The sequence below is a fragment of the Natrix helvetica genome (genome assembly GCF_964273705.1).
Source record: "Natrix helvetica genome assembly, chromosome: 3".
NCBI classification, from domain to species: domain Eukaryota; kingdom Metazoa; phylum Chordata; class Lepidosauria; order Squamata; family Natricidae; genus Natrix; species Natrix helvetica.
This window is the reverse complement of record NC_138549.1, coordinates 165351224-165375313: the sequence shown is the minus strand read 5'-3', so window position 1 is coordinate 165375313 and position 24090 is coordinate 165351224. Positions and strand designations below refer to the sequence as shown.

At 46.9% G+C, this 24090-nt stretch overlaps 1 protein-coding gene across 2 annotated transcripts in view; it reads right to left on the bottom strand.

Annotated features, from left to right (window-relative positions):
• Positions 1 to 584, bottom strand: part of CDH4 (cadherin 4) — a 1160485-nt gene extending 1159901 nt beyond the window's left edge. For both annotated transcript variants that reach the window (XM_081948625.1, XM_081948626.1), the window contains exon 1: positions 318 to 584. In XM_081948625.1, coding sequence (XP_081804751.1) covers positions 318 to 377 — 60 coding nt within the window. In that variant the 5' untranslated portion in view covers positions 378 to 584. The remainder of the gene's footprint in view (positions 1 to 317) is intronic.
• Positions 585 to 24090: the final 23506 nt, after the last annotated feature.

Here is a 24090-nt window from a genome sequence, read left to right as displayed (position 1 = left end):
CGCCTTCCGATCTCTTTTCCGCAGGCAGGAATCTCACGCAGGGGATCCCCGATCCCTCCAGCAAGCCGGCATCCGCCGAGCCCCCTACGCCGGCACCAGGAGGCGTCAAAGCCTGGGTGTGCAAGAGGCAAGGAACTGGGAAGGAAGCTCAAAGCGGCGGATGGGCATCGAAGGAAGGAACCGGGGCGGGCGGCGGGTCCTGTGGGCAGCCCCAGCCGAGGGAGTCCCTTCCTCCGGCGAGTGCCAGGCGTCCAAAGCTTGCGGTTCTCTTCCCCACACTGCCCGCGGGCGCAGCTGCTGCAGCTCCTCCAACTTACCCTCGCCCAGCTCCAGCGGCAGAAGAGCAAGAGAAGTAGCATCCCCCAAGCGGTGGGCATCTCCGCGCCGGTGCCCGGGCGCCGGTTCCCCAACGCCGCCGACGCCTCCCCGGCAAAACTCAGCCCGGCCTGGGTAACCCCCCCTCTCCGGCCGCCCAGCCTCTGGCTTTGCCCCTCGAAAGCGGCAACTCTGCCTGTCTGCCTCGGCCGTTGCTTCTTCGCCAAGGAGCTTCTTCCCCGGCTGCCTCTTTTTTCTTCCCTCCCTCCCTGAATTCCTCGCAGCCGCTTTGAACTGCAGGTGAAGCGCTCTCGGGGCTGCTCCAGCGAAACCCCGCCTCCCAAGCCCAGCCCATCCGCGGCGCGGAGTGGCAGGCGGGCGGGCGGCCTTAAAGGCACCGCGGCGGGGAAGGCGGAGGCTGGCCGCGGCCAGAGCCGGCAAACGGATGGGGAGTGAGGGGGTGGTGGAGAAGAGCGCCTGGCCGGGGAAGGGAGCCAGCCTTGGCTCTCCCTGCGCGCCCAGAAGCTCCGGTCAAATCCGGACGCGCGGGGGAACCGCTCGGAGGCCGGTCTCGAGTGGGAAGCTTCTCGCCTCACCCAGGGTCAGAGATGCGGGCGAACTCCCTCCCCTCCCGCGGGTGGACTTGGGGACGCTCCGTGGGACCGGCGGAGCTCGCCAGACGGTTTGAATCGCCCCACGAGGGAAGCCCGGGATGGGAACCTTCCGCCCACGCTGGCTGGCCCCCTCCACGATCTGCTGGGGTCGGGTCCACCGAACTGGCGGGGGTTGGACGGAACGGGACGTGGGCAAGAAATTGCCCGGGAGGGGAGGGGTGATGCGGAGAAATGCGCTCCCCCTCCCCCGAGGCGGTTGCGATCCTAACCCGGTACGCGAGCGGAACGCGGACATGGGAGGCAAGACGGCTGGACTCGCCCACCGGGCGCCGGGACTCGCAAGCGAAGGAAAGTCAGTCACTCAGTCTCTCTCTCTCTCTCTCTCTCTTAGCTTCCCCCTCTCGCTATCTATCATCTATAGATCTTAGCCCCCCCTCTCTCTCCTGTCTGTCTGTCTGTCTGTCTGTCTGTCTGTCTGTCTGTCTGTCTGTCTATCTATCTATCTATCTATCTATCTATCTATCTATCTATCTATCTATCTATCTATCTATCTATCTATCTATCTATGCTTTCCCCCTCTCACTATCATCTATTTCTATCTTAGCTTCTCTCTCTCTCTCTCTCTCCCTCTCTCTCTCTCTCCTTTATCTATCTATCATCTATCTATCTATCTATCTATCTATCTATCTATCTATCTATCTATCTATCTATCTATCTATCTATCTATCTATCTATCTAAGCTTTCTCCCCCTCTCACTATCTATCATCTATTTCTATCTTAACTTCTCCCTCCCCCCACCCCCTCTCTCTCACACACACAAAGAGTTGTCCTTCTGTAACGTGTGAATTCGGTCTTGCAGAACGGGCATATGAATGGAAGAAGATGGGCTACTTGCACACATTGCAGAGAGCTGGCAAGTTAGTCCCATGAGTTTTTCAGAAGGAGGCCCTGTTTGGACTGTCACGGGGTTTGATTCGAAGTAAATGTGTGGGAAGAGGGGCCGCGTGACTATGTCATACACCTGACTAGCCTTGGATGTACAGAGCTAGAAAGGGGGGGGGGGGAATCATTCATTAGATGGCAATGGCAAACCACTTGTCTACTGTTATGGTACTGTTGGCAAGAAGATTGTGTGGGATTAGTAGAGTGGGGTGGTGTTGAACATGCCAGGAGACAGTGAGTTCTTGGTCCTCCTTAGGCATGAAAGCTAGCAGGATGACTTTGGCTAATTACCAGAGAGGGTGAATTCTAGTCTTGCCTTAGGCATGAAAGCCAATTGGATGAATTTGGCCAATCACTGAGTTCTAAGCAGGATGACTTTGGCCAATGACTAGGAGAGGTTGAGTCCTAGTCCTGCCTTAGGCATTAAAGGCAGCTGGATGACTTTGGCCAATCACCAGAGAGGGTGAATTCTAGTCAAGTAAATGAAACAGAAAATAACTAATTGGTTACATTTTGATAATTAAAGCTACGTCTGCCAAGCTGGCAGCCAAACAAAGAAGAAAGGAATTTTGGAATGTGTAACGCATGCGCAATAAATCACTTTCAGATAAGAACTTTTATGACCTGTGCAATAACTCTTTCTTAGTTTAACTCTTGAGTGTCAGTTTAGGCAGTTCAGGCCTAGCAAACTTTTTAACATCGTGACATGCCTTAGGCATGAAAGCCAATTGGATGACTTTGGCTAATCACTAGGAGAGGTAGAGTTCTAGAGATCATAGGCATGCAAACAGGTTGCATGACTTAGAGCCAGTCATACCTCCATCAGCCCAACTCACCTCACAGGGTGGTTGTGGAGGAAATAGGAGGAGGAAGAAATATTGTGTGGGTTTACTGCCTTGAGTTCTTTATAAAAATAATAAAACCAAGTTATTCTGTAAACCGCTTATAGAGGACTGTAAAGCACTGTAAAGCAGTATATGTGCTATTGCTATCCCATCACCATGGTGAAATTTTTACCCTCTCAAATTCCCACCGAGAGGGTCCTCTGCAAAGGAGGATCTACCACTCTACCATTCATCACATCTTACCATCAGAAAATGTTTCTTCATGTCCAGTTTAACTTTACAAAACCATGGTTTGTTGCCCTGACTTCTTGAGCAATTTTGAACAATTCCTCATCATTTTTTATATATAGGTCTTCAGAAACTCAACTATTAGGTCTCCCGCAGTATTCTTCAGGCTAAAAAAAAGTAGTGGAAATTCTCACTTCCAGACTTCTTATTTCTTGGATTGTTGGCCACTGGCATGGTGTAATTAATTAATATCCATCCTAAAATATGCCCAGATCAGGTACAACAACCTCGGTGTCAATCTGACAAAATAAACTTAATGGTGCTTTAGAATGAGTCTTGACCTCTGGCCACTGCACTGGATACCTCCCTGCAGTTTTCTTGGCATAGAAACGGAATATTTTTTTAAAAAAAATTCACAAGTGGTTTGCCATTGCCTTCTTCCTAGGGCTGGGAGAGAGTGACTGGCCCAAGGTCACCTAGCTGCATTTGTGCCTAAGGCAGGACTAGAACTATCAGTCTCCCAGTGCCTAATCTTTAACCCGGATGTCTGCAACCCGTGGCTCTGGAGCCACATGCTGCTGTTTCATCCCCTTGCTATGGCTCCCTATCAGCTGAACCCACCACTGGCTGGCGCCGCCCCTTGCCTTCCCCTCCCAATCACTCCTCGCCTGGCCTGAGAAGGTAAATGTGGCAGCGGGGGATGGAGACTCGTTCCGTATTCCAGAGCAGGAATGAAGCGTCCCTGTACCTGCCATATCTCACGGGCGCTTCTTCTGGACCTTTTTGGTGCATCAGTCACTTGGGGAGGCGCACGACTTGCTCTCCACCCGGAGACACTGGCCAGGCCCAGCTGTGGCCTACGCTCTGGGTTGTAATAGGCTCCAGGAGGAGAGGACACCATCTCCTCCATTGTGAAGCATGCAAAATTTTAACTGTGCTGTGCAAGGTGCTTCGAGAGCAGCAGGCAGGCCTCGCCCACCCAGGTTTTGTGGCTCCCGGTGTTTTGTTTTCTGTGGGAAACAGGTCCGAATGGCTCTTTGAGTGTTTAAGGTTGCAGACCCTTGCTTTAACCACTGCATCAGACTGGGTATACAGGATAGAAAGCAACAGTAATCTCTCTCTCCTGCATCCCACTTTATCTCATCTCATTTCAAACTGCACTTCACCCAGCTATCTAGCTAGTGCTGTGCAATAAACTGTCTAGGATGCTCTCTCCACTCCTTGGCATTTCTAGGGAATATTTCTCTCTTCGTTTCCATCCATGCATTCCACTCACAAGGAACCTGGGTTTCAGCAATGCCATCTAAATCAAAGCCCCTCTACATTAAGACTTTTCCTATTTTATCACCTGTTATGCAGCCCTCTGCATTAAAATCTCTAGTTTTTCCTATATATTATCCATGATGCGTTTGTACAGAGATCCCATAATCCTTGGGTTACATTGTATCATATGAGCCATGGCAGCACAGTGGCTAGAGTGCAGTACTGCGGGCTACTTCTGCTGCCTGCCGGCTGCCTGCAATTTGGCAGTTCAAATCTCACCAGGCACCAAAAAGGTTAGCCATCACTGCCCTTAGCCTCTTACATTTTTCTTCAACCGCCTGTGTCATTCACTTCCCTGTGAGTTAGTTTGTTGCAGCAACTTACGTGGGAGGTCATTATTAAACCCAAGGCTGTGGATAATTGGGAAATTGAAAGCATGACCAGAGCATTGCCAAGAAAAGCTGAACAGAACAGAAATAGCTGTTGTGTTTTTAAAATGTCAACTTCATCTATAGGAAGACATTATTTTTCTGACTACAGTATAAACATTCCTAGAAAGAAAATTATTGCCCTTGTGTAATCTAAGAATTAACAGACCCCCATCAGCAGTGAACTTGGTTGATGAATAAGTGAGCTTGGCACATATTACTGAAATGAGCATTGAGCAATGATGCTGAAGTCTCCTTTTTAGAGATCCGGTCCTCTGTAGTTCAGATCGGGTGGTTTTCACTTACCTTCCCTACCAGTTCACAAATGTGTTGCATGAGTGCATGCATGCTCACTATGCTTGCACGTGCCCCATCCACGCATGCACCTGGTGTTCCGCCCATGCGCTTTGCTCGCACGTGTGCCACCTGTGCATGCGCCCAGCCACAATAATGTCCCTATATAGGATGACATAGAGCAATGAGGACTAACCTTTTTTTCCTTGGGTGCCGAAAGCACATGGCTGCATGCTGTCACCTGCGCTCGTGTGCCCACACCCATAATGCAATGCCTCTCCCATGCGCCCCACCCCCTGTACATCCATGTGTGACACTCACATGCTCCCCTTAACCCACAAGCATGTGTGCATGACCCCCCACACTCAACCTGCAGATGTGTGTGCAACATCCCCCCCCTTTGGCCTCCATCCCAAAACAGCGCTAGGGGGAGGGAAAGCCTCCCATCCCAAAACAGTGCTAGGGGGAGGGAAAGCCTCCCGTCCCAAAACAGCGCTAGGGGGAGGGAAAGCCTCCCATCCCAAAACAGCGCTAGGGGGAGGGAAAGCCTCCCGTCCCAAAACAGCGCTAGGGGGAGGGAAAGCCTCCCATCCCAAAACAGCGCTGGGGAGGGGGGAAAAGGTTCGCAACTCCAAACAGTGCTGGGGGGGAAATCTCCGGAGGTATGGGAAGGGCACAGGCTGCAGAAAGTGAGGAGAAAGGTATGGGCATGCATTTCCCGCCTGCAGGGTAAACAGAAAAATCAGCTGGCCTGCAGGAGGCTGCATGCTGGGCAATGGTTCGCATGCCTGCAGAGAGGGCTCCATTTGCCACCTGTGGCATGAGTGCCATAGGTTCGCCATCACGAACATAAATTTCCACTACCAATTCGGGTGAACCGATCCGAACCGGCTGAATACTACCTCTGGTTCAGATCCTCCATCAACCCTTAACTCCAAGGCTGGGATTCGGGGTAGCAATTAATATTAGAGAAACCTGGCTGCTGTGGGTAGAGTGATATAAATGAATTGGTGAGAAATTGGGCAGTGAGGACAGAATTTGGATATCCCTTGTCCACCAGCTCCTCTGCTATCCAGCAGGATCCCTTCCTCCGTTCCCCAATCTTGCCTACAGGTTGAAATCGAAATCAAGTTTATTCCAGTCAAAGACCAGAAACCAGAAGCCTACGGGTTTATTTTGGAGTTCCACCAGCTATTAGTGGTGGAGGACCTCAGTCTCCATGACTTCAGGCCAGGTTTGTGGAAGTCTCCAGAATCTGTAGCCTCCATTCCAGCGATGGGCTTTGTCTTAGATAATGTCACTGTCATGGTTCCAAGTGATGGTCCCAATCAATTCAGGATTCTGAGACTGTAGCTTTTCTGAAAAAACCATTTTATTGGGTTGGCTTGGTGGGCGTGGCAGGGGAAGGATACTGTGAAATCCCCATTCCCTCCCCACTCCTGGGGCCAGTCAGAGGTGGTATTTGCCAGTTCTCTGAACTACTCAAAATTTCCGCTACCGGTTCTCCAGAACTTTCTGAATTTCACCTTCCTGTCTGTTTTTTGGAACAATGGCTGTGTGATCTAGATATGAAGGAAATCAGTTGACTCCTTTATTAGGGTCAGACTGCTTCTTCCTGTACCCGAAGGCCAGACAAGGAATTACGGATGGAAACTGATCAAGGAGAGATTCAACCTAGAAATAAGGAGGAACTTTCTGACAGTGAGAACAACCAACCAATGGAACAGCTTGCTTTTGGAAGTTGTGGGAGCTTCATCACTGGGGGCTTTCAAGAAGAGACTGGACTGCCATCTCTCAGAAATGGTGTAGAGTCTTCTGCTTGGATTGGGGGGGGGGGTTGGACTACATGACCTACAAGGTCCCTTCCAACTCTGTTAATCTAATCTTCATCTAGAGGTTTTTTGCCACCTAGAATAAATGGACCATTCTAGATGCCTAATGGATCAGAAGGAATTCCAGAAAATTATTAGATTTTTTTTCTTCCTCCAATGTTCTGGTAGACAGTTTTACTAGGCACCTGGCAAAATCCTTGAATTCGGAAGTTGCAAGGATGCTTGCTGTGTTTATTCCCTATTGCTTAATGTGATGCTCTGTATTTCAAGGGTGTGCAGCCTGGTGTGAAGAAAAGGTCTTTTATGCATGCTGCCAGAGCAGGAGTGGGATTTTTTTTCCCCTAGGGTGAGCCACACTTAGTGCCCTATCTTCAACTCATATCAGTGTGACCAAGATCATCATGATATCAAATAAATAGGATCACATGTTCTGCCCTGAATTTAGGATATTTAGGAACGAAACATCATCCCAGCAGATATCAGCATCTAACAAACCTTGGCTAAACTTGAAAAACCTAAGTGAGGTTACATTTGGTAACCTGCCCGCTTGCGTTCTATACTGGTTTTTAAAGCAACCAGCCAATTGCACACACACACACAGCATGAGCTCTGATAAGCAGCTGGGTGTCGCAGGGTTGGTGGAGTGTTCATGCGGGCGCAGCATGTGTGCAGAAAAGGATGCACGGCCTTGTGAGCATCGTACCGGTAGTGACGGGAAGATGAACTCACCACTGGCGCACCCGCATGTGCAATGGAGCTGAGCTGGGGCAACGGCTGGCGTGCCCACAGAGAGGGTTCTGTGTGCCACCTGTGGCACCTGTGCCATAGGTTCTCCATCATGGGTACAGGGTTTCCTGTCTGAGCCGGGGATCGGGGATTGGGCAGGGAATTGGATTAGAAGACCTCCAAGGTCCTTTCCAAGTCTGCTTTCTTGATTTTCTGCCTGGATGGTTTTCTGTAATGAGTCGAAGGACAGAAAAGGGGAGTAGTGAGCTCCCTCCCATATTTGGGCATACCAGGGGTTGTAACACAAATACAAACCTATTTCCCTGGCTCAGCTGATAAAGAGGAGAGCCTGTGGCTCTCCTCCTTATATATAATTTATATATATAAAAAATATAGATTTAAATAATTTAGTTAAATAATTTCTCAACACCTAACATTTCATTCCATCTCATGTAATTTCAGGTGTCTTATTTCTGCTTTTCCCATTTTCATGCATGGGAACTCTTTATAGGCTGGCTTAAATGGAATGGGCCCAAGAACATTAAATGTCTCCCAATGAGGGTGGGATACACTGGGTGTTTTCTTATTGTCCGCTTTATTCTTCACTTCACTGTACCGCATACGTTAAGGTTTTATAATCCCTTCACATTACCAGCATTTTAAAACGCACAAATTAAGTTAGTCCAGATTCCTGGAGTTGCCCTGCGTGTCACAGAGAAAGACAATTTAGCGACATCTAACTGTGCAAAGCAACGCCGAACGCTGTTGTGCTCGAGGAAGCGAGGTTTTCATCTCAGAAATGATTAGGTTAGCCCATTTTAGTTCTTATTTATGCACTGCGGTGTAATGTTCTGTACAAGGAATAAGGGGTGTCGGGAGGGGGGCTGGTTTTAGAGGAAACAAACCCCAACATCGCTAGGAGAAAGCACAGCGTGAGCCGATGCTTGGAACAGCTTCCTTAAAGAAAAGCTACTTGCTGACGGCAAGGCGGGGAAGTCAATCGTTTTTGCTGAATTTGAAATGTTTTGAACAGAGAGAGGATGGAGGAGGGGGGGAAAAGATGCTAACACAGATTCGGATAAGTATTGCTCTGCTAAGCCCAACTAGAAATACACACAGAAGCTGCAGCTGCTGCATTTTTAAAGAAGGACAGAGATTTGTTATATTGTTTTTTTTTTCCTCCTCCCCAATGGTATAGCTTTCCTCTTTGATGGGAAAATGAGAGCTGATGGATGTTGCTAGATGTTGCCACTGTGTAAATGAAGAATAGGGTCAAGGCAAGCCCGGGTTTGCAAGCCATCACAAACTCTTAGGTTGTTTTTTTTCAAGGCGCAAGAGTCAGAGGTGATATTCACCCGGTTCTGACAGGTTCTGGAGAACCGGTAGCGGAGAGTAGTTTGCAGAACCGGCAAACAGGCTGGCCTCGCCCCCGCCGCCTCTCAGACTCCCAGCTGATCTTCTTTTCTTGCCCTGAACAGGAGAACAGAGCTTGAAAGCAGGTGAGTGGGGTGGGGAGGGAATGGGGATTTTGCAGTAACCTTCCACTGCCACATCCACAAAGCCACGCACACAAAGCCACACTACGCCCACAAAGCTCATGCCCACGGAATCGATAGTAAAAAAGTTCTGAATCCCACCACTGACAAGAGTTGACTTGAAGATTTTGTCCAGTTGCCCAATGAGTTCGACACGCTCCCTTTGTTTCTCTGCCTTTAATTGTTTGCTTGCTTGCTTTATTTACCACCCATCTTGTATCCAATTACTGTGAGCAGCTTAGAGTGTAAGGCAGTGGTGAAATTCATTTTTTTTACTACCAGTTCTGTGGGTGTCGCTTGGTGGGCGTGGTGTTGCTTGGTGGGTGTGGCTTAGTGGGCATGGCAGGGGAAGGATACTGTGAAATCCCCATTCCCACCCCACTCTGGGGGCCAGCCAGAGGTGGCATTTTCCAGTTCTTTGAACTACTCAAAATTTCCGCTACAAGTTCTCCAGAATCTGTCAGAACCTGCTGCATTTCACCCCTGGTGTAAGGGCTTTTTTGGGGTGTTTCTTGCATTTCTAGAAGCTAATAAAGGAGAATATTTATAGCTCAGGGTTGACATGAGGGGGGTCCTTGGTGCTCTCTTAGCTTGCTTGTTTTCTTGCAGATTTAGTTGCACTCCTTATTTCCACTGATGATGTTACCTAGTTTGGGCAGTGAAACATCTGCAAGAAAACAAGCAAGCTCAGAGAGCACCAAGGACCCCCTCATTGCAGGAAGCTTTACGGCCTCTCATTAAGGAGAGGTAGCTCTGGTTCAGAGGTAGCATTCATCCAATTCTGACAGGTTCTAGAGAACGGGTAGCAGAAATTTTGAGTAGCTTGGAGAACCGGCAAATAGGCTGGCCCTGCTCCACTGTCTTCTAGTCTCCCAGCTGATCTTCTTTTGTTGCCCTGAACAGGAGAATGGAGCTGGAAAGCAGGTTAGTTGGGTGGGGAAGTAACTGGGATTTTGCAGTATCCTTCCCCTCCACACCCACAAACCATGTCATCCCCACCAAGCCGTGCGCACAGAACCAGTAGTAAAAAAATTTTTAATCCCACCACTGGTCTGGTTTGCTAAGTGAAAGGGTCTCAGAGTGGATGGCACTGCAGCTGCCTTCTGGAGTTTGTGCCAAAAAACAGCCAGATCTGGAGTAAGCCAAAAAGGGGGGAAAGACCAAAACACCTCCCTGCCAGCAATCAGCACCCAGATGAGCATAAATTCAAGATCAAATTCTACCAACCATCAACAGACTACCACAACCAGATGGAATCAGCATAGCACACAAGCCAACTGAAGCCATTAAAAGCATCCTAAGCAAAGCAAAAGACCAACCTGTCAGGCCTGGAAGCCATTTTTTACATTGGGCCCTCAGGCCTGCCACATTTAATGTGTTTTTTTAATAAAGATTTTTTTTTTTGGTTTTTAAACATTTTGGGGGAAAGGTAAGAGGGTACATAGAAAATTTTGGCAGCTTCCATGCTACTAGTAGAAATCCCTCCAAATCTCACACAATTTTTACAATATTAAAAACAACGTGTAAAAGATAAGCAAAAAAAACCAGAATCTTATTCTACATTGTATCAAATCATGAGTTCAGTCATCTTTTCCTTTGTCACTTTCTAGTATATCAACAATTACAAATATTTCAAATACATTTATTTTTGTGACCTGAGCCTTTTCAATATTGCTCCTTCCTCCCTGTCCCCAGGTGGAGCCACACACACACCCCTCCTTCATATCTTGTACCTTGCTACCCTTTTTACTACCTTCCCTATGTTCGTCCTCTAGGAGAGAAAAGTGTTTTTTAATGAAGGCTTCAGCCTCCTGCACTGTATTAATTCTAATTCTATTTCCCTCCCAAAAAATCAACATTCCCTCTGGCAATAACCATCTAAACCAAACTCCTTTATTGTATAATTTCTTTGATAAAGAGGAATACTGCCTCCTTCTTTCTCTTATCTTTTTCGGAATTTGCTTAAGAATGGTGATTTCTTCATCTTTATATTTTAGTGGTCCCTCCCTTTGGGCCCCTAGCACCTCATCCCTTGTGGTCCTCCTGAGAAATTTAACATGTACCTCCCTTGGAACATTATGACTTCTAGCATATGCTGAATTAATCCTGTAAACCAGATCCATATCCCACCACAACTGCTCTTTATTTTTCTTAATGTATTCTGCTAAAATTGTACTCATAATATCCTTAAGGTCTTCATTTTCTGTCTCTGGTAGGTTCTGGAATCTGAGAAAAAAGGACATTATTTCAAATTCTATTTTTGCCATAAAGTTTTCCAGGTCTACATTTCCCTTCTGGACTGCCTTAACCTCCTCCCACAGCCCAGCCACTCCCCCTCCAACACCACAATTCTCTGTTCGTTTTCTGAAATATGGTGTTTAACACCTCTGAGTTCACCTTTGAGATCTGTCACCTTTTTTTCAACTCATTTTGACCCCTCATTATTTCTTGAAACATTTGGGTAACACATAGTTCTTTTGAGCTCTCTCCAGACCCTTCTTGTTGTAGCAATGAAGTAATTTTCATTTGCTGCATGCTTGGACTGGAGGTGGCAGACGCAGGAGCCGAAAATGACTTGCCCGTTGGTGGTTTCTTAGGCCCCATTTGTCTGAGTTCAGAGATGGTATAAGTCCTTTACAAAGAAAATGAGGCCTGCCACATTTAATGTTGTGGGAAATTGGTAGGGGGGGGGTTATATGGGGTATGGGAGATATATAATAACATCCATTTCTCAGAGAGTCAAGGACATCTTGCCCTGCACCTGGAAGGGTATGACTGAGAGGCATCACCAGTTGAGATGGTTGGACCATGGGATGGACATGTGGGTGCTGGGCAGGGGCTCGAACTTTCTTTTGGGTGGGGAAAACCTGGAAGCTTTCAGGTTCGGGTTTTCCCAGATGTACCAATAGGACATCTCTAATAAAATGGGACTTTGAGGAACTTCAAGCCTCAGAGTCTTCTTTCATTGGGGGTGTTACCTGGAACCCTGACACAAGCAGCCCCAGAAGATAAAACAGGAATAATCTACAACAGGGGTGTCAAACTTGCGATGACATGTCACATGATGCATTACAACTTTTTTCCCCTTCGCTAAACCAGGGCTAGGCATGGCCAGCGTGTGTCACTTGGCCCACGGCCCACGAGTTTGACACACCTGATCTACAACATACAGTGTAATGACTGTAACAACCATTACATAGGACAAAGAGGCAAAAGACAGGCAGAACACATACATGAACACCAACTAGCAGTCAGAAGACATGATGAAAATGCTTTAAGTTCGCAAACTCCAAGATTTAACATCAGACCAACAATCAAGAAGTAAACAATACCCCAATCAAGAAACTGCCAAAGAAGCTAGCAGTAAACAGTCCAAGCAAAGAATCTCTTAAGATCATCTCCACCAACACTGATAGGGTAAGCCACTAGCTCAGGAATCCCCAACCTCCAGTCCCTGGACCAGCACTGAACCGTGGCATTCTAGAAACCGGTCTGCGCAAACAAGCAAAGGCCCACCCATGGATGCAGGCAGCACATGAAACCATGTCCTCTGTCCCCCCAGTCTACGGAAAAAACCTCTCTCCATTGAACAGGTCGCCAATGCCCAAATGTTTGGGGACCATGACACTAGATAGAATATAAATTGACAGCTCGTCTGCCTGGAATCCACATGGCATATCGGACATTAATACGATTGAGCGAGTCCAGAGGTATTTCACGAGAAGAGTCCTCCACTCCTCTGCTCACAACAGAATCCCTTATGCCACCAGGCTTGACATTTTGGGCTTGGACAATCTGGAACTGTGGCACCTGCGGTCAGATCTAAGCATAGTACACAAAATTGTCTGCTACAACGTCCTACCTGTCAACGGTTACTTCCGCTTCAACCTCAATAATACACAGGCAAATCAATACAAACTCAAGGTAAACCGCTCCAAACTCGATTGCAGAAAATACAGACTTCAGCAACAGAGTGGTCAACGCCTGGAATGCTCTACCCGACTCAGTTGTTACATCCTCAAAGCCTCACAGCTTCAACCTGAAACTGTCTAGGGGGCATGTATAAGTGCCTCAGCATGCCTACTGTCCCTGTCCTACTGTCCCCATTGAAAGGTACTCATTTCCCCCATTCATGACCATGCTCATACTTATACCTGCTATCTTGTATATGTTTGACAAACTAAATAAATAAAAATAAGTAGATGTTACTTATTTTGGGCAATGAAACGTCTGCAAGAAAACAAGCAAGCTCAGAGAGCACCACATCTACTCTCAGATCTGGAGTAATATTGGAAGTCTTTCCACTTTGCCTATGCAAAGCTGGTTTCTTTTAAACAGATGTGACTCCTGTCATTCCATCAGTTACTGGTGAATCTCCTGGGTGATCCTGATTCAAAGTGTAAGTCCCTCTGCACCAGCTGTTCATGGCTACTTATTTATGGCTCAGTGTGTGTTAAGGCCACCTTTTTGGGGGTTGATAAACCATGATCTGCAGAATCTACGCTTTTTTTTTTACCCCCCAGAATCACTCCAGAGTATCATGCCTAAATGAATCTCAATCATTTATCTCCAGCCATATGGTGGTTCCTTTTTTCCCCCCTGCCTCTTAAAATCTTCCCATTCCTCTACCAAGGAAGCTTCATCAGAACATTGTCCAATCTGGAGATGTCATTACTATTTCTTGCTGCTGTCTCCAGATTCAGTGCAATATGCCTCCTCCTGGTTTATGAGTTCCTGCCTTGTGTGAACTTGGCCAGCTGTGGCTTAGCTCCTTGTGTGAACTGCTCTGAGCATCTTCAGAAGGAAAAAAAAACTGTTTGCAAATCATTGAACATTCATCATCTATGCAGCCTGGTAGTTAACAGATGATTTTGGTCTATTAAATAAATAACAGGTGAAGATCATTAAAGTAATGCCCACTATCAGCCTAAATGAACCCAGCCAGTCATGGCTTAGTCCACAAACTAACACTAAGCAATTCAAGACATAAAATAATGTGGGTACCTTCTGTAGGGACTTCTGTAATCCAACTACAGGAGGAGCTTCTGTAATCCAACTACAGGAGGAGCATCTGTAATCCAACTAAGACCACATGGTGGAATGGTTGAAGGGAGATATTTAAGAGCCATGGTGGTGCAGTGGTTAGAGTGCAGTATTGCAGGCTAACTCTGCTGAACGCCAGCAGTTCGATTCTCACATGTCCAAGGTTGACTCAGCCTTCCATCCTTCTGAGGTCAGTAAAATGAGGTCCCAAATTGTTGGGGGCAAGAGGCTGACTCTATAAACCAGTTAGAGAGGGCTGTAAAGTACTGTGAAGAAGTATATAACTCTTAATGCTGTTGCTGTTGCTAGTAAGTAACTCCCTACGTTGTCAGAAGACGTTTTTTGAGGACGCGACTTAACTCCTGAAAAAGCACCTTTTGGGACAACTATGACCTGGATGACTGAGAATCTCTACAGACTAATTCCCATAAGAATTCAGAGATGCCATGCTATGGGACAGTGATGGCTAACCTTTTTGTAAAGGTGTGGCAAAACTGTGCCCGTGCACGCGGGGGGATTTTCACCCTCCCCAGGCTCCGGAGGCTTTCCTGAAGCCTGGGGCAAGCAAAAGCCAGCCAAATGGCCCAACCAAAAGTTCGGGAACAAACTTCCAGTTGGGCCTGTTTTTCGCCCTTTCTAGGCTCTGGAGGCTGGCCTGAAGCCTGGAGAGGGTGAAAACAGCCCCCCCCTCAGCCCCTGGAAGGCTGAAAATCAGCTGGCTGGCATGCATATGTGCACCGGAGCTGACTGTTGGCATGCTATTTGTAGCACGCGTGCCATAAGTTCGCCATCATGGCTGTAGGAGAATATGCATTCAACAATGATGATATTTTGGGTCACAATGTCATTGTGCAAATGTTATGATGTTATTTGGGTCATTTATGAGTGGACATTAGCGTGCACATGATGCCACTTGCCCACCTTCTCGCTCTGCAGGCCCCCACATGAAGTGGTGACAGAAATGGTCCACGCATTATTGAAGAGGAGAAGTCGGGACTATTTGAACTCTTTCCTTGATCTAGCCTCATTCCTTGCAGGTTTCTCTGATCTTCTGCACCATCACCCATGTGCATAGAAGAGATTGCATCAGAGTTCTCTTCATGGGGCTGTTTTGTGCAACTGTAGCAAAGGGATTGACTTAATCAATTCAGCTTCCTGCAAAATTACATTTAAAGATCCACGAGCCTGTCATTAAACATGAGACAAGGCTGCACCGATACCATTAACACAGAGATTTTTTCCCTGCTGATTCCTTGACATGGAATGGCCATTATTGGCATTTAGCCAAAGTAGGTTGCAACCATATCCACATGTTTCATATTAATGGAGGCATATTCTAGGATACATACCAAAGAAATCTATTAATCCAGACTCATCTTGCATAAAAAAAGATCATATTCACCCTGGAAATAATCAAATTAAACAGGCTCTTTTCTGTGACTCCATACTTTGGTCCAGTGGTGAGTTCCAGATCCTGTTGCAAACAGTACAGTGCAACAGGGCCAGGCGCCCACCACATGAATGCACACAGCGCACATGCATACATGCGCAGCACACACATGTGTACTTACCATCCGCAATGCTCCAGCTGCTTGGTGGAGCGTCGCACAGGCACCGTATGCTCTGTGTGCGGAAGCCCCCAAAACTTCAAATACCGGTAAGGAGCTTGGGCGGGTGGGTGGGCCCTCCGGAGCACCATACCTGAACGGTACCTGGTGCTCCCGGCAGGCACCGGTACTCCTGTACTGGGGCGTACTGGTTGTAACCCACCACTGCTTTGGTCTGTCACAGGAATCAACCTTGCAGAAATGTGACCTGTTACACTTTTATTGCTGCAAAGCACCAAAGATGGTATTCTGCCAGTTCGTGTGAAGTGGTAGTAGTGGTGGCGTGAGGGTCCACCTACCCACCCACCCACCCACCCACATATCATCACAGACTTTCTGCACATGTGCTCCTGCTACCAAACCGTTAGTGAAGATTTAAAAAACTACTATTACTGGTGCAAAGAGGTAAGAAGATGACCAGAGTTTGACCAGCATGCTTTGTGCTATGGGGTTCCCTATTACAATATATATTGTCACACGCACACACTCACACACACACACATACATACACACACACAAAATTGCAGTGTCCCAGTCATGTGATCACCATTTCTAGCCTTTCTAAACTTCGCCACCAGAAAGCAGTATACTCTTAAAGACCAAAAGATTCACCTAATACAGCTGATCCTCGACTTACAGCAATTCATTTAGTGAGCCTTCGACACTGAAAAAAAAGTGACTTACGACCACTTTTCGCACTTATGACCCTTGCATCATCCCTATGTGGTTTACATTCAGATGCTTGACAGCTGACTCACATTTGTTACAACGGTTGCCGTGTCTTGGGGTCAATCAGACCAATTTTTGGAACCCCTTGACAAGCAAAGTCAACGGGGATGCCAGACTCACTTAACAACCGTGTTACCAATTTAACAGCTGCAGAGATTCCCTTAACAAACATGGCAAGAAAAGTCGTAAAGTGGGATAAAACTCACCTAACACGTTTCTCGCTTAGCGATTGTGTTCGTACATAGAGGACTACCTGTAATCCCCTCCTGAAAGACCCACATGTGTATGGGGATTATTTCCATCCAGTTTGCTACAACTGCTAAAGGTGTTGTGGTCACAGTAAATTGTTCCTTGGGCGATGTTGTTTCAGGAGTGTTATTTTTTTTTCCCAAGGCGTGCTGATTCGTGCGAACAGAGCGCCAGTCTTCTCCTGTGAACTCTTGCGAATTGTTGACTCTGGCTGGACTGCAGCTGTCGCTTTGTGTGAATTTGCTCTCAAATGACTATTAGCATGACAAGTTTCACTGGTATTGCCAAAATAAGACTCGCACACCACAAACTACCATTAAATATATATTTCCAGGAGAGTTAAAAGTTGCTTTCTGATCTGACAGCAGCACTGAAATTCCAAAGCTGGTTGTCAGTGTGTTTCTTTTGAATGTTTTTACACTTTTTTTTTTTTTAAAAAAAAAGCTTTTTCCAGCTTCTGTTTTCGCACATTCCTTTCTACCTTCCTTAACTTGGAAAGCTCTTCCTTTGCAAATCTTTCTTTTAATGGTGAACTTCTCTTTGCCCTTCTTTGGAGCATCCTGCTGTGGCCTGCCAGCAGTCAGCTGGTGGTAGACTCAGACAGTGAGGAGGTTGGGGAGGAACATGGGCCAGTCTTGGAGTGTGGGGAAGGCTCTGATGAGTGCTCTGTGTCAGACACAGAGATGGGGCCAGGGCCGTCTGACAGTTATCAGCCACCTTCTGAGTCAGATATCAGTGAGGCAGACGTGCAGCTGGAGCCTGTTCCTGATGTGCGCATGTGCAGAGTTTCCAGGAGAAGGGAACAGCTAAGGAACAAGGGCCGACTTGGGAGTAAAGCTGCAGGCAGATGGTGAATGGCCCCTCCCAGAGGGAATAAGGAGGAGCGAAAGGGGAGGGGAGTTTGCAGGAAACAATTAGTTTAATTTAATTTAATTTATTAAATTTCTAGACCGCCCCCTCTCCCCGAAGGGACTCGGGGCGGTGTACAGGAATAAATTTAAAACATACAAACAATCATACACATAGGTAAAAATCAAATTAAACAACCCCTGTACAATTTATAAAAATTAAAAAACAGACCCTAAAACCAATCCTAAAAATTTAAAAATAGAACTGAGGTGGGATAGGTGGAATTAGGCCTTGCCGGCTAGCTGGAATAGGTGGGTTTTAAGTTTCTGACGGAAGGAGCGGAGATCCGTAGTCATCCTAATGTCGGGGGGAAGGTCATTCCAGAGGGTCGGGCCCATCACAGAGAAGGCCCTTTCCCTAGGCGTCGCCCGCTGGCACAGCCTAGTGGACGGCACCCGGAGGAGTCCCTCTTTGTGTGAGAGAATCGGCCGAAGGGATGTATGGGGCAGGATATGATCCCGCAAATAACTAGGTCCTGTGCCATGGAGCGCCTTAAAAATGATGGTCAACACCTTGAAGCGCACCCGAAAAGCCACAGGCAGCCAGTGCAGCCCGCGCAGGAGAGGTGTTATGTGGGAGTAGCTAGAGACTCCCGAGACTGCCCACGCGGCCGCATTCTGAACCAGCTGCAGCCTTCGGGTGCATCTCAAGGGGAGCCCCATGTAGAGAGCGTTACAGTAGTCTAGCCGGGACGTCACAAGCGCATGAGTGACTGTGCGAAGGGCGCTCCGATCCAATAGGGGACGTAATTGGCGCACCAGGCGAACCTGGTGGAACGTCCCCCTGGCCACGGCTGTCACATGGTCATCCATGGACAGCCGGGTATCCAGAAGACTTTCCTGAAGCCTGGGGAGGGTGAAAATGGCTTCCCCATGCCCCCTGGAGGCCCTCCGGAAGCTGGAAATGGATTGCTTCCAAATTTCCGGTTGACCTATTGGGGCCATTTTTTGCCCTCCCCGGACTTCAGGAAAGCCTCCGGGAGCTGGGGAGGGCAAAAAACAAGCCCAATGGGCCAACTGGAAGTTCAGGAACCAAGCCCAAAAATCAGCTGGCACCGGAGCTGATGGCTGGTGTGCCAGCAAATATGGCTACGCGTGGCATGCATGCAGTGGTGGGTTCCAGATCCCATTCCAATCAGTACAGTTGGAACGGGCCTGGCAGTGGTCACATGGACACGCGCAGTGCGCACATGTGTCTTAGCACCTCCATGAGTCTCTGTGATGCTCCAGCTGCCCCGCAGAGTGTCGCACAGGCGCTGTACATGCCATGCGTTTGCGTGGAAGCGCGGAAGCCTTAAAAGACAGGTAAAGAGCTCAGTGGGGAGGGGGTGGGCCCTCCGGAGCACCATACCGGAATGGTACCCAGTGCTCCGGGAAGGCTCAGGTATGCCCGTACCAAGGCGTACTGCTTGCAACCCACCACTGCATGCATGCCATAGGTTTGCCATCATTGCTGCATTGCTTCTCTCCTTGATTCGTTTCCACCCATTGCTTCTTGTTCTACCCTCAGGTGCCTTGGAGAATAGTTTGACTCCCTCTTCTTTGTGGCAGCCCTTCAAATATTGGAAGACTGCTATCATGTCACCCCTAGTCCTAGGTTACGGATAAGGTCGGGGAAGGAGTGATTGGAGAGCCCGCCAATTGACCTAATTGGCCAATGTGACCTGTGACACTTAGGGGTGGGGTCATTTCTTATTTTAATCATACTGAAACCGTGTGAATTATTTAGAGTTGGTTTTCCTTTAATCCATGCCGATACGATGCACTGAATAAAGAAGTCCTTTGAGTTGGATTCAAGTCTTGGAGTTCTGATTTGCTTGGGTTCATTAGCTGGAACCTTGACACCTCCTGCGTTGGAGCATCCACAGCTTCTGGAGGCAAGTCGTTTCACTGATTAAATGTTAGGGATTTTCTCCTTAGTTTTAGGTTGCTTCTCTCCTTGATTAGTTTCCATCCATTGCTCCTTGTCCTGCCTTCAGGTGCTTTGGAGAATAGGTTGACCCCCTGTTTCTTTGTGGCAACCACTTTTCCCTTGCGTTACTGGTTTTGTTTCCTTTCTTCTTCATGTTTTAAAGTATATGTTTTCAAGGTTGTGATGGCTATTTTAATTGCTACAAACTCTTCTGATTTTTCTTGTAAACTGCTCTGAGGATGTTTGAAAAGGAGGTGTTGCAAAAAATCTTTTGCTGTAGTCAATTTGTTTGTTTCCAAGATTATTGGAGCCTGTTATTGGTTTGGTTTAAGTATCTGAAGGCAGGATGTGCTTTGTTGATGTTTTTGGCATAATGCATGATATGAAAAAAGTGTTGTGTTTCCTAGCTATGTTTGGAGCCAGTGAAACCAATTGTGATTATCCAACAAGCAATTATTAACACAACTCCTGCATAAACAGACAGATAGAATCAAGATCACGTGAAGTGTTAATGCCACTTTATAATGCCTTGGTAAGGCCACACTTGGAATACTGCATTCAGTTTTGGTCGCCACGATGTAGAAAAGATGTGGAGACTCTAGAAAGAGTGCAGAGAAGAGCAACAAAGATGATTAGGGGACTGGAGACTAAAACATATGAAGAACGTTTGCAGGAACTGGGTATGTTTAGCTTAAGAGAAAGAAGGACTAGGGGAGACATGATAGCATTATTCCAATATCTCAGGGGTTGCCACAAAGAAGAGGGAGTCAAACTATTTTCCAAGGCACCTGAGGGTAGAACAAGAAGCAATGGATGGAAAGTAATCAAGGAAAGAAGGAACCTAGAACTAAGGATAAATTTCCTGACAGTTAGAACAATTAGTCAATGGAACAACTTGCCTCCAGAAGTTGTGGATGCTCTAACACTGGAAGTTTTGAAGAAAAGATTGGATAACCATTTGTCTGAAATGGTATAGTGTCTCCTGCTTGAGTAGGGGGTTGGACTAGAAGACCTCCAAGGTCCCTTCCAACTCTGTTATTCTGTTCTGTTTTGTTCTATTCTATTCTACTCAACTCAACTCAACTCAACTCTACTCAACTCTACTCTACTCTACTCTACTCTGCTCTGCTCTGCTCTGCTCTGTATAAATAGAAGCTTCTGTAACAGAGAAGTTGAGAATAAAAGTGTACTATAGGTAGTGTTGGACTTATTACCACAATTGGGACCCAAATTTCTGTTGCTAAGCAAGGCAGTTGGCCTCCTCAGGCTCCAGAGGCTGGAAACTGGCTCATTTCTGGATTTTTGGAACTTTCGGGGTGCCCGTTTTTTGCCATCCCAGAGCTCTGTGTGGCCCTGCACTTACCTGGCATGATGAATGGGTTGGGTGGAGACTCCTGGGAGGGGTTGGGCAGGGTGGGTGTGGCCAGCCAGTCCTTTCAACTACCGGTTCACTGAACCAGATGTAAAATTAGCATCCAGTCCGGACCAGCTGAATCTCAGCCCTGGTCGCAAGGACTACTTGTGAAGCACCAAGCTTCAACCTTTTCCATGACTTCAAGATTATATATATATATATATATATATATATATATATATATATATATATATATATATATATATATATATATATATATATATATATATATATATATATATATATATATATATATATATATATATATATCAAAGGCAACATTAAAAATATGGTTTTCTGCCTGGATGGTCTCCTGGAGTGAGCCGAAAGACAGACAAAGGGAAGCAGTATGTTCCCTCCCATATTTGGGCATACCAGGGGTTGTGACACAATGCATACCTATTTCCCTGGCTTAGCTGATAAAGGAGGAGAGCCTGTGGCTTAGTGGTTAATACATCTGCCTAATATGTAATACAGCCCAGGTTCAAATCCCAGTAAGGGTATGGCTAGCTGATGAGAGCTAAATAGCTTGAAATAGATCTATACTAGTCTCCCTTTATTTATTTATCAGCATAAATACAACACAAATATAACAAAGGCAACATTAAAAATATGGTTTTCTGCCTGGATGGTCTCCTGGAGTGAGCCGAAAACAGTGTGTTCCCTCCCATATTTAGGCATACCAGGGGTTGTGACACCATACATACATACATACATACATACATACATACATACATACACACACACACACACACATACATACATACATACATACACACACACACATACATATACATATAAACACACACACACACACACACACACACACACACTTTTGGTCCCTGCTTGTTGAGTCTTTGAATGAGCCCAAAGTTTTCTCTGCATTAAGGAAATTGCAAAATTTCATCAGATGCCTTCTGAAGCCCTAGCAAGATGCTTTGCTGGCAAGCTGACAACTTTTTAAAGGCATGTACATGTGCGCATTAAATTAATTTCCTTAAACGTCTGAAGAACAAGGCTGTTTCTCCAGACAGCCAACTTGACACTGCGCTCAAGAGGACAGATCGCTGGGAAAAAGAGGAGAAATTCGGGAGAAGGAGACGGTGCCAAGATAATGGATGGAAAGTGGCAGGATGGAAGGAACTTTCTCCCCTCGCTGAGCGCAGACATTTCTTGCTGACAGCAGTGGCAGCTCTGTGTGTGCATGTCGAGGGGATAATAGAACCATTCAACACCAAGAAGTGTAGCGTCAGGCTTCAGGTTTCAGGCACTCAAAAGAGAAAAAGGGTGTAAAGGCGGAATTCCTGAAAAGCCAACTGCACCGGGGTTGGGGCTGGGAGCTGTGATGGTAAAGGAACAATAGGTTATATCCAGAGGAAATGAACCCTTTGAAATTCTTTTCAAGCATCCTTCTTTAAAGCCACATAGTAAGAGTTCATCATACCCTAGGTGTAATTGCAGAACCGTAGCTAAGTGTCTGAGCATATGCTTGGCAGGCAGAGAGGAGGGGGGGGGGAAGGAGGGAACACCTTCCGAGTCAGACATGGGAGCCTTATTCAGAGCTGTGATTTCTCAGACAGATGCTCTGTTGTTCCCCTTTGAAAAATTCCCCTTCTGGTTTTGTTTACTTGTTTATTCAGGAGCTTGAAACGATGAGTGTAACATTACTGTGCCCACAAATGAAGGTGAAGTCCGTGTCCCTGGATAATGTTGCAGGAGCCAATCTAGGTCGGTCTAGACCAGTGATGGCTAATCTTTTTGGTGCTGAGTGCCCAAAGCATGCATGCAGGCATGTGAATGCGGGCGTAATCCCAAAATGCCCAAAACGGGGCATGAGGACGCTGCGCGAACCTCCAAAATGCAATGCAAGTGCCTCCCACAGATGCTCCCCCCCAAGAATGCACATGCATCCCGCTCATGCACCCCGCCCCCACGCATGCACAGTAGAGATCCAAAGACCAGCTGGCCGACAGGAGGCGTGCACGCATGCATGGTGGAGCTGGGCTGGAGTGACGGCTGCTGTGCCCACAGACAGGACTCTGCGTGCCACCAGTGGCACATGCGCCATAGGTTCGCCAACACAGGTCTGCACATTCTGAAGGAGAGAACCCAAAGGGTTGGTTTTTTTTTTCAAAAGGCAACTGGACTTTTCTTTCTTTTGCTTGGAGACATTTCGCTTCTCATCCAAGAAGCTTCTTCAGTTCTGAGAAGAACTGTTCTGAGAAGAACCGAAGAAGCTTGGTGGATGAGAAGCGAAATGCCTTCGAGCAAAACAAAGAAAGCCCAGTTGCCTTTTGAAAAAGCCCCTTTGGAACAACCTGGATGACTGAGAAGCTCCATAGATGCTGGTAGAGAGAAGTTCCTAATGAAGTTGATAAAGATGTTGAGATGCTGGAAAGAGTGCAGGAAAGAGCAACCAGAATGATTAGGGGACTGTAGGCTAAAACATATAAAGGATCGTTGCAGGAATGGGGTAAGTCTAGTTTGATGAAAAGAAGGACTGCGGGTGACACGTTCTGGTATTTGAGAGGCTGTCACAAAGATGAAGGGGGCAAACTATTTCCCAAAGCACCTGAGGGTAGAACAAGAAGCAATGGATGGAAACTCACCAAGGAGAGAAGCAACCTAGAACTAAGGAGAAATTTCCAGACAGTGAGAACAATCGACCAGTGGAATGCCTTGCCTTCAAAAGTTGTGATTGCTCCATCACTGGAAGTTTTCAAGAAGAGACTAGACAGCTACTTGCCTGAAATGGTAAAGTAGGGTGTGTCAAATATTTCAAATTTCAATTTCCAAACATTAAGGAATATCATAACTTTTTAACATTTTGTTTGTTTCATGTAGCCTCTCCTCCTTGTACAAGGAGTTGGACGGCATGACCTCCAACATCCCTTCCAAGCCTTTTGTTCTATGTTCCCTAAGGATCCAAGGTGGGTTCCTGAACTCGCTCTGCTCAAGCGCTTGTCAGCCGTACATTGCTTGCACATGCGCACTTGACTAAAAATTGCTCTGTGCATGCCCAGAACCTTGCCAGAAACTGCAGAAGAACCTGGAGAACCAGTTCGGGAACATGCCAGGCCTGGGTCATTGCCGGTTCTGCGACCCAGGCCTGAATTCCTCTACCGGTTCAGGCGAACCGGGCTGAACCGGCAGCAACCCACCTCTGAGGATGGACTCCTGCACAAATCCGAAAACTCAGAAGACT